General features: G+C 35.1%; 1 protein-coding gene across 1 annotated transcript; it reads left to right on the top strand.

Moving 5' to 3' along the window:
* Positions 1 to 8,313: 8,313 nt before the first annotated feature.
* Positions 8,314 to 8,643, top strand: LOC138905529 (uncharacterized). The gene has a single exon (XM_070194053.1). It carries the CDS (start codon positions 8,314 to 8,316, stop codon positions 8,641 to 8,643), a length of 330 nt encoding a protein of 109 aa, XP_070050154.1.
* The last annotated feature ends 3,101 nt before the right edge of the window (positions 8,644 to 11,744 follow it).

Here is an 11,744-nt window from a genome sequence, read left to right as displayed (position 1 = left end):
CTGTTTGACTTTGAAAAGGTCCGATTTCCTAGTCTCGACCTTGATGGCACCAGCATGTGCTTTTACGAAAGAGTCTGCAAGCATGGCAAATGAGTCAATAGAATTAGGAGGTAAATTATGATACCATATCATAGCTCCCTTTGTAAGGGTCACTCCAAATGTTTTTCAGCAGAACAGACTCAATTTCATCGTTCTCCAAATCGTTCCCTTTGATGGCATATGTATAAGAGGTCATATGCTCATTTGGATCGGTCGTTCCATTATACTTAGATATCTCGGGCATACAGAATTTCTAGGGGATCGGCTTCGGAGCCGCGCTCGGAGGAAAAGGTTTTTGCACGAACTTCCTGGAATCCAGGCCTTTCAATATTGGAGGCGCTCCTGGGATTTGGTCTACCCTGTAGTTGTAGGTCTCCACCATTTTGTCATTAGCTTCGATTTTCTTTTCCCCTGATTCTACCCATTTCGTCAGCTCCTCGAGCATCTTTATGTTCTTGGGGTTAGCCCCCGATCCGAGTTCATTTGTCCTTTCTATGACCGGTTCATCCCTGCGGGTTATTTCCCAGGGCGGATCGGGCTCAACCCCACTCGGTGCACGGCCCTAGTTCTGTAACTGAGCTATCACCACTTGTTGAGCCTGCAGCATTTCAAAGATCACTCATAGACTGATCCCGTCTCCTTCAATGTTTTGTGTGTTTCGAGTTGCCGATCCGACTCTATCACGAACGCTATTTTCAGGGTCGGTAGGCAAGTTTGTGTCAATATTCACATGTGAATTGACGTTGATAGGATCTACGATCGGAATTCCAACGGGATCAGCAGGTGGTACCTCGTTATCGGGCGCTATGTTGTTGTTTCCACCTTGATCACCGGACTCATTGTCAACATGTAGGGGTGCTGATTGAGAGTTTGACGTTTTGTGTTTTAGCTTGGAATCAAAGACACTTCAAAGAGCAAGTGTAAAGTAGTGTGCATTATGAAGATTCGTATCAAATAACCACTATTATCCTTAGCCCCACGGTGGACGCCAAACTGTTTACCCTCAAAATCGGATAACAATTAAATTTGTATGTGGTTTTAAAGATACGTGATCTAACTTGATACAAAATGAGAAATCAGATTAATATTGAAATAAGCAATGAAAAAAATAAATGCAAACCACACAAGTTGAACAATCTTAATCTTGAAAATTAGTCACGCTCGAGTCAGAAATGCTTTTATCGATACCGGAACAGGATAACAAGATAATGAGAACTAGAAATAATAATATATTGCTTTGTGATGTGTGTTACATTATTTTTAATGAATTAGCAGACCCCATTTATATAGTAGAGGAGTCCTATTCTAGGTATATTTCTATAAAAGGTAAAAATCTCTTGATTTGCTGGTTACCAGTTCCTTGCTGATACGTGCCGAGATTCTCGCCTTAATATCCGTCCGGTCATGGATATTTCGGTCTTCTGTTAGTTATCCTCGAGCTCGTTCGAGGCTAAGGTTGACACTAGACTCAATTATCCTAGAAGGCAGGTTTTCCGTCCTCGGGTTCTAGCTCGGTGAGACTCGAGGTCGATCTTCAGTCCGTGGTCGCCACGTTCCAAACCTAATCTACCAAGTTGAAGTCGAGCTCGACTTCGACCGTATACACAATTACTTTGTAACCAAAAATAGAAAATTACCAACACTTATCTCTCTAATGTCACTGTTGTGTTCTGTAATGACATTGAAATTTTTGTACTACATATGAAGTTGAAATCGACATATTAAAATCGACCAGCAAAATAATTTTGGATTAATAAAAGAATCATTCTAGTTTAGTGGTTTATAGCCCCATTCTAATTTTATACATGTAAAGCGTATATTAGCCACAACATGAATATGTGGTCATGATAAATCATGTGCAATCTCTAGATCGCGAGAATTGTACAATCTTTTTTTTGTGAAGAATGCAACCTTGAGCTCTGGTGTGTGCTCTCCACAGAAGGCGTTCTCTTGCTGTTTTTTCTTTTGTGGCAGCAGTTAGCTGCGGTACGACAATTAACTAACATTCTCGAGATATTTTTATGTATTGCAAGCTGACTGTTTGATCCAAGAGTTGAGCATCGTATTGTAAGAATTTATGGACTTGCACATATATTCTGTATTAGGAACAATTGTATGTTGCTATCGTTAAAAGGTTACGCCCAAATTAAAAGTGATGCTAAAATTTAAAGTTAAATGGGTCTACAAGACACATCATAAAGTATGAGGTCTTATATGTAGATACTTTGATGTAACTTCTAATTTATTGATGGGTTAAATTAGAATTACATAAACATGTGCAACTATAAATGGATTATGATCCCCAAATAAGACGTAGAGTTTTCTTTTCTAATATCTTGTCGTTGAAAAAGTTGAGAGCCACCCACTTCTTGGTTTGTAAGACCAATAACTTGCAAGACGAAAGATTTCATTGTCTCTCGTAGATTCAGGTATGCTTCCACATCTAGTATTTATTTTTGATGATTTGACATGATAGTTCTTGGGTGAAAAAAGATAACGGTATTCATCTTTAAAATATTTTGATTCCAACAATTGGTATCAGAGGCTTTATCATATTCAATCATTGAGATTATTTTTATTAAGACAAAACAAAAGAATTTTTTTTAAAAGAAAATTATCACGTTGGAAAGCGGTTGAAATTTTCGAGCTGCAAAACTGCTAGCGTGAATATGGTTTTTTACATAATGGAGGTTTGACCTCCTTTATTCGTATTCCTTGATTATGGAGTAACTTTAAAATAAAAGCTAAGGAAAGGGAATTGCAACGTTCCAGACACTGCTAGTGCGACATACAGAAATATTTTTAATTGGGTATTCTAGGTTTAATTACTTTTCCTTTTCCTTTAGATAACAATAATAAAGAATTTGGGTTTGATTATTGCCACTTTTGTAGCCTGTTAATTTTCAGAAAAGAGATTTACCATCTCCTAGAGCAAGGCACCAGAAAGCTTGCCTCTTAATTTATTAATTCATTATTTTTTAGTGCATTCTATTGCAATTGGAAAAAAAAGGATTAAGATGATGATTTTATGATATAGTATGATATATATATACACACTAAGTGTATAGTATATAAGCTATATAAGATGTACATATAGCATAGTATAGTATAATATATATATATATATATAAACTATGTTCGATATATATATATATAAAAGCTATATTCGATAAGCTATATATACATCTTATATAAGCTATATAAGATGTATATATAGTATAGTATAGTATATATACTAAGTGTATAGTATATAAGCTATATTCGATATATATATATATATATATATATATATATATATATATATATATATATATATATATATATATACACACACACACATACTAAGTGTCTTAAGATATATAAGCTCTATATATATATATATATATATATATATATATATATATATATATATATATATATATATAGTATCTTTGTAATACACACAAACACACACACACACACACACACACACACACACACACATATATATATATATATATATATATATATATATATATATATATATATATATATATATATATATATATATATATTATTTATTTAAAAGTTATTTATGTAAAGGTTGACAAAAACCGACCGACTTCGGTCGGTAATTTCATTAAATTTATATTTTAATTATTTTAAAATTGTATTTCTGATCGAACTCGGTCGAAAAATTTAATTAAAACTTATTCCGGTTGGTAAATTATATGTATATACTTTTTGTTATATTAAAAACCAATTGCCTTGGGCGAAAAAGTATAATTTCAAATTTACCGACCAAAATCGGTCGGTATATTTGAAACATTTTAATTAAAAATTATTTTTGTAGATAATATACAAGTATGACGAGGTCTTGGTCAAATGTTGACCAATTTCCGCTCGAAATCGGTCGGAATTGTTATATATTTACTGTGGGACCACTATTTTCCTTGTCAGAAATATTTTCTTTGACTTTTGCGATCAATTTACTTAATTTCCGACCGATTTTGGTCGGTTTGTTTTCCGAACGATTTCGGTCGGTATTCTGTGGACGAATTCTGACAATTTTCTAGTAGTGATACTGGCAGCATTATCGAGAATAAATCTTTGGCCCACGATTGTCACGACCCGGAATTCCATCCTCGAGGTCAAGATAGCACCTAACATCTACTTGCTAGGCAACTCGACGTGAAATAGAAAATTAACTGAATTTAACAATTTATAACAAGATATTAACAATGAAAAACGATATAAGTATGAAGTATAAAGAAATAATACTTCCTCTTTTTCAATTTATGTGAACCTCTTTGATTGGGCACGGAGTTTATGAAAAAATGAAGACTTTTGGAATTTGTGGTCCTAAACATGTCAGAAAGGGGTCCAGAGTATTTGTGTGGTTATAAAAGCTTCTCATTATGTGTAGAATTGGAAGTTTAAGCTAAAGTATTTCCAAATTTAGAAAGGGGTCATTCTTTTTAGAACAGACCAAAAAGGAAATAGGTTCACGTAAACTGGAACGGAAGGAATACTGAATAGTGAAGTCTAAACATAACCAGAAACTGATGTCACGATTACATGAACATCTAGAGTGTTACAAACATGGTCTGAACAAAACACACTGTTTTGAAACTCAGAAAAACAGTAAAGATAGGAGGGAAGGGAACTTCAGGGATGCGGACGTCGTGCAGCTGTACCTCAAGTCTCCGTAAGCGACTGAATTCGAGCAAAAGCTACTGAACGCCGCTAGGACCAACTCCTGTATCTGCACCAGAAGTGCAGAGTGTAGTATGAGTATGACCGACCCCATGTACTATGTAGGTTCGAGCCCAACCTCGACGAAGTAGTGACGAGGCTAAAATGGGTCACATATAATAACATGTACGCAGTAATAATAATAATAATAATAACATGATAGGAAAAGCAGAAAATGGAAGTAAAGCAGTTAATTTGTGAAAATGAACTCGAATCTCACTATCAGAAAGTATAGAATAACAAGTCTCGTGATCTCACGTAAAAATGCTCAAACCAGCACAACAATAATAAATACGACACACACAATTCGTTGTCGCGCGCAACCTGATCTTACCATATCATGCTTTATTAATATCAATTACCACGTATACAATCTGTTGCGGCGCGCAATACGATCCCATCATATCATCATTTATCAACATCAATTATCCGTATACAATTTATTGCGGTGCGCAACCCGATCCTACCATATCATCATTCATCAATATCAAGTATCCTCCTTTATTCTACTGTTTCAATTCATCATCTTTCAATTTCCGTTGCGGTGTGCAACCCGATCCCCAATCAATTTCAGATAATATAAACAATGCAATAACTCAATTTACAAGAATTTCTACATCTAAAGAGTATGAGTGCAAGGCAATAAAGGACCACGTAATAATCAAAGGATGCAACAAGTATTACAAAAATAATAGGACAAGTAAAATATGTGACAATTAAGGTGTGCATGTAAAACAGTTAAGGCAAGTAGCAAATAAGCACAAAGTCATGGAAGGGACGAATAATTTAATATAAGAATAATTAAATGATAAATAACAATTACGACATAGAAGTCAAATAAAGCATGTAACAATTAAGGCATGTAATAAGATTATTCATGAAATAACGACAAAAAATGGAAACAAATATCTTGATGGCGTATATACACTCGTCACATCGCATATACGCCGTTTTCTCATATAGTCCACACAACACATAGTTCACAAATTCCTAATTCCCTCAAGTCAAGGTTAAATTCGATACTTACCTCACTCTGCAATCAAATCAAAGCCCAACCGGGGCCTTTCCTCTAGAGTTAGCCTCGAAACCAACCAAATCTAACAAATCATAGTTCAAACAATTCAAAATAAACTTTAGAGACTACCCACGAGTAAAAAAGATTCAATTTTTAATGATTTTGGAAACAGTCAACAAAAGTCAACCCGGAGCCCGCTTGGTCAAAACTCAAGATTCGGATGAAAACCCGATTACCCATTCACCCCCGAGCCCGATTATGTGATCTATTTCGAAATTCGACCTCAATTCAAGATCTAAATCTAAATTTACATAAATATCCAATTCTACAAAAATCCCTAATTTCTACCATGAAAATCCTAAATTTGATGTTTAAATCTCATGAAATGTAATGCTTAATTGAAAGGAAATGGATTAAAGTCACTTACCAATGAATTTGAAAAGAAAGACCTCTTGAAAAATCGCCTTTAGAGTGTTTAGGGTTGAAAAATGGTGTGAAATGAGCTAAGTCCCATTTTTCTCTATTTTTCACAGCTGCAGGTGTCGCAATTGCGAAGTCATGTTCGCAATTGCGAATACCGCATATGCGAGACAAGGGTCATAATTGCGAACCCTGTCACAGAGGCCCCATATGTCACAATTGTGACATTTAGCTCGCAAATGCGAACTCCCAACCTTCGCAAATGCGGACCCTTCCTTCGCAAATGCGAAGATAACTCAAGAACACACTGAGTCGCAAATGCGACTCTAAGATCGCAAATGCGACTCTAAGATCGCAAATGCGACCTCTGATAGTTTGCAAATGCGAACATCCTCTTTGCAAATGCGAGGTTACCCAGTCCAGCCCATGTTTGCAAATGCGAACACTTGTTCGCAAAAGCGAGGCTTGCAGTTGCGAGCCAGACCTCGCAAATGCGAGATCTGCAGTAGAACACCAGCAACAGAAGTGCACTAGCTATTCCAACCTCAACCAAACTCATCTGAAACATGTTTGAAACTCACCTGAGCCTTTCGCGCTCCAAACCAAACATGTACACAAGTGTAATAACATCATACGAACTCGTGCGATCAAATACCAAAATAACACCTAGAACTACGAATCGGGCATCAAAATGTATGAAATTTTCAAAGAAACTAAGAACTTTCAAATTTACAACCGAGCATCCGAATCATGTCAAATTAACTCTGTTTTGAACCAAATTTTGAAAGCAACTCAATAATAGTTAAATGAACCTATACCAAGTCCCGAAACCGAAATCCGAACTCGGTAGCTATAAAGTCAACCTATAGTCAAACTTCAGAATTTTTTAAACCTTCAAATTACTAGTTTTTAACAAATCACGTTAAATCAAGTTAGGGACTTCCGAATTCAATTTCGGGCATACACCCAAGTCCCAAATTATGTTACTGGCCTATCGGGACCGTCAAAATATGGACCCGGGTCTGTTTACACAAAATATTGACCTTAGTCAACTCAAATAACTTTTAAAGTAAAAATTCATATTTATTTTCAATTTTTCATATAAAGACATTTTGAAACAAATCACAGACTGCGCACGCAAATTAAAGAATGCTAAAAGGAGCTAATCAAGGTCTCAGAATACGAAAATAATGGCTAAAACTCAAAATAATCTATCGGATCATCACAACGATTCAGTTAATTTGGATTGGAATTTATATGTTTTCATTTGGAGAATTTAAATTTGAATATTGAAAAAGTTGTATATATTTTGAGATAAATAAAGCTGAAGCTTGACTTTGCCAAAGTGACCACTCTTGTGGAGATTTATTTATTTTAAAATATAAAAGGTTGTGTATGCGTGACCTATGTGAATATTGATCGACCCAAAGGAAGGTCAATGTTTAACAGAATTTGCTTGTGCATCATTTGGTAATAAATACGTGATAATTATTTGGTTTTACGTGTGAATTATAAATCGACCCAAAGGAAGATTTATTATTTGACATGTTCTTTATTATCAGTGTTTGATTACTACACCAAGATACCACTTACAAGTTAATATTTTGTCCAAAGATGAAATATTAATGGAGTGCCCGGTACCTTGAGATGGGGTTTACCTTTATTCAAATTTATTTTCATTTTGGTTTTAAGTATATGTGAGCTCATTTGTTATTTATTGTTCTCTGATTCAGTTTAAATTACTCCTGCAAATATTACTGCCAACATCAATTCCATTCCTATGTTGAATGGCACTAACTTTAAGTCATGGCAAGAGAATCTCAATATAGTTCTCAGAGTCATGAATCTCGACCTTGCGTTAAGGATTGATTCCCGATCACCTCTTACTAATAAGAGTATCTCTACTGAAAAGAGGGAGATGGAAAGGTGGGAGAGATCAAATCAGATGTGTATGATGATCATGAAGAAAGCCATTCCAGAAATATTCAAGGGCACTATGTCCGACAATTTTAAGATGGCTAAAGCATTTATGACTGAAATTGAAAAACGTATTTGTCAAGAGTGAAAAGGTTGAGATTGGCACACTCTTGACAAGTCTGATTTCAATGAGGTACCAAGGCAAAGGTAATATCAGGGAGTACATCATGCAAATATCTCATCTTGCTTCTAAGTTGAAAGCACTTAAGTTGGACCTCTCTGAGGACTTGCTAGTGCATTTAGTTTTGATATCCCTTCCACCACAGTTTAGCCAGTTTAAGGTGAGATATAATTGTCATAAAGAGAATTGGTCTCTAAATGAGCTCATCTCACAGTGTGTTCAGGAAAAGGATAAACTGAAGGAATTTATAGAAAGTACTCACTTAACCGATGTGCCTAAGGACAAAAGGAAGGACAAGAAGAGAAAGAATAAGGAAGCTGCAGATACATCAACATAAAAGAAACAACATCAGGAACCAACTATAAATGGTTGTTTCTTTTGTAAAGCTGCAGATTATAAGAAGAAAGTTATCACGCATGGCATGCAAAGAAAGGTACACCTCTTAATTTTGTTTGTTCTAAGGTTAATTTGACTTCGGTACTAAGACACAGATAGTGGATAGATTCCGGATAATAACTCACATCACTGTATATATACAAGGTTGCCTGAACTATCAAAAGTCTAATAATGGTGAAAGATATATCTACGATGGTGATGGCAAGTTGGTGAAAGTCGAAACAATTGGAACTTTTAGATTATTGTTAAGAACTAGTTTTATTTGAATTTGAACGAGACTTACATTGCACCATATTTTAGATAGAATTTGATTTATGTTTCTGTATTAGACAAGTTTGGCTATTTTTATTTATTTGGAAATAAAAAAACTAGTCTTTCGAAATTCAAAATTGGCTGGTCCCGATTCTTTATCAGGTTACAATAATCTATACTCACCTGATATGATTGCTTCGTTCAATGAACCTTGTATGTTAACATAACTGGTAATAAGGGTAAATTAACCATCCAATAGTCAGCTTCTTTATGGCGAGAGACTAGGTCATATCTCTATAGGAGAATTAAGAGACTTCTGTCCAATAATATTTTCTATTCCCTTAATTTTTCAGAATTTTTATCCCACTACTAAGGTTACTTTTTCCAATAATATGAGGTTCTTTGAGGATGTTGAGTTTGCGAGGGGGGGGAGGAGGAGTTAAGGACTTTGTCTTTGAAGATGTATTGATATTCCTCTAATTGTTATTGTCAATGCTCAGGAACAACTTTCTATACCTGACATTATTCAAGAAGTAAATTCAGATCAAAGACAATATCATTCAACCCGTCCTTCAAGAAGTAGTTCTCAAAGAACAACTCTACTACCTCAAGAATAAATTTCAATAAAGAAAATCATCTATGAACTTAAGAAAATGTCTCATTAATAGTATTACTAATTTTATCAAGTTATTGTCTCATTTGGATTCGAGTTAAATCTTGTCAATTATTGTGTACACCACAAGTTTAGTGGGAGTAAGTATATTATTTTATTGTCTGATGTATGATTAGCTTTGTATTCGTCTGAATATCTCATTTAATTTAGGGATGTTGGGAAGATATTTAAATAATTTATAAATTTATCTTTTGAAAGTAGCTTAAAGATTCAAAAGGTGATTATAGAGAACAAATATTTTATGCTCACATAAAGGAAGTCGTAAAAGTTAAAGATAATAAGGTATTCAGATATCGACTTCACTAGATGCTGATATAATATGACATACTTAGTTGATGAGCTATATAAGGAAGAGTGTTAAACAAACACACTGTCACGACCCGGAATTCCCACCGCCGGGACCGTGATGGCGCCTAACATTTCACTTGCTAGGCAAGCCAACGTTAGAGAATTATCAAACCCAATCCTTATTTCCATTCAGTAAATGACAATGATTAGCTAAGATGAAATGTAATAAGTGCGAAATCATAAAAAAAACTGCATTAATTACAACCACCTGGATCTGAAGTCACAATTCACGAGCATTCTATAATTCGCTACAAGTAATAGTCTGAAAGAAATACAATTGTTTGGATGAAATAAATAGTAAAACTGAAAAGATAGACGAGGACTTCAAGGTCAGTGAATGCCGGCAGATCTACCTTTAGTCTCCGGATAGCGGGTCCAACAACTACAATCTCGATCAACCCGAGCCGGTACCAAAATTTGCACAGAAAGTGCAGAGTGCAATATCAATACAACCGACCCCATGTACTGGTAAGTGTCGAGCCTAATCCCGACGAAGTAGTGACGAGGTTAAGTCAAGGCACCTACAAATCAACCTGTATAATTTAATAGTGTATATACAAATAACAGTAATGAAGAGCTATATAGGAAATATCGGGAGGGGGAAACATGCAGGGGAAAATACGAAATAAAAAGATACAGCAGAATGAGAACTGGAACAACAAATATAATATGAATCAACAGGAGAAAGAATACAGTAAAGGAAAAATAAAAGCACGGCATCACCCTTCGTGCTTTTACTCTCAATCTCACCATAAAATCAATAGAAATGGCACGTCATCACCCTTCGTGCATTAAATCTCATATCATGGCACGGCATCACCCTTCGTGCTTTTACACTCACAATATGGCACGTCATCACCCTTCGTGCATTAATACTCACAATATGGCACAGACCCTTCGTGCATTAACACTCTCCCTTACCATAATGCAATGAATAATTAACAACAGGGAGATAGAACAACATGTACAAGCCTTACTTTAACATTTGGTTCCACAATATCAATCTCAACTTTGAAATAAATTCTCAATTATCACCAGAAAATCCGTAAACATGATAAGAACGATCAATTTAACAACACTAGTATAAACACGTAGCAATTAGGCATAGGAAAGAGAAAATATAAGAAAAATGGAAGAAACATGGAAAACAGGTAAATTGGCGGCGCATAAGTATTCGTCACCTCACATATACGTCGCTCACATGAATTTCACATAGCAAATAATCTGAGGTTCCTTCCTAATTCCTTCAAGTCAGGGTTAGACACAACACTTACCTTGCTCCGAAGACCACTTAATTCACAATCACAGCTTTTCCTCTAGAATTCACCTCCAAACCACTCGTATCTATTCAAAGATGACTTAATAATATCAAATATTTCTAAAGGAATGAATTATATTGCATTAATTAAATTTCCCAAATTTTCCTCCAAAAAGTCAAAAAATAGACCCCAGGCCCGCTTGGTCAAAACTCGAGGTTCGGACCAAAATCCATTTACCCATTCACCCCCGATCCCGAATATATAATTGGTTTTGGAATCCGACCTCAAATTGAGGTCTAAATCCCCAAATTTACGAAATTCCTAGTTTCTACCCTAACCCCTAATTCTACCATGAAAACTCTAGATTTTAGGTTGATAATTCATAAAATGTAATGGGTAATTGAAAGAAAATGGTTTAGAATCACTTACCAACACTTTGGGGAAGAAAAAAACTCTTGCAAATCGCCTCTAGTCCATTTGGTTTTTGAGAAAATGAAATAAATGACCAAT

The sequence above is a fragment of the Nicotiana tomentosiformis genome, chromosome 2 (assembly GCF_000390325.3).
Source record: "Nicotiana tomentosiformis chromosome 2, ASM39032v3, whole genome shotgun sequence".
Classification (NCBI taxonomy): domain Eukaryota; kingdom Viridiplantae; phylum Streptophyta; class Magnoliopsida; order Solanales; family Solanaceae; genus Nicotiana; species Nicotiana tomentosiformis.
The sequence above is the reverse complement of the archived record's forward strand: the minus strand, read 5'-3'. Positions and strand labels throughout refer to the sequence as shown.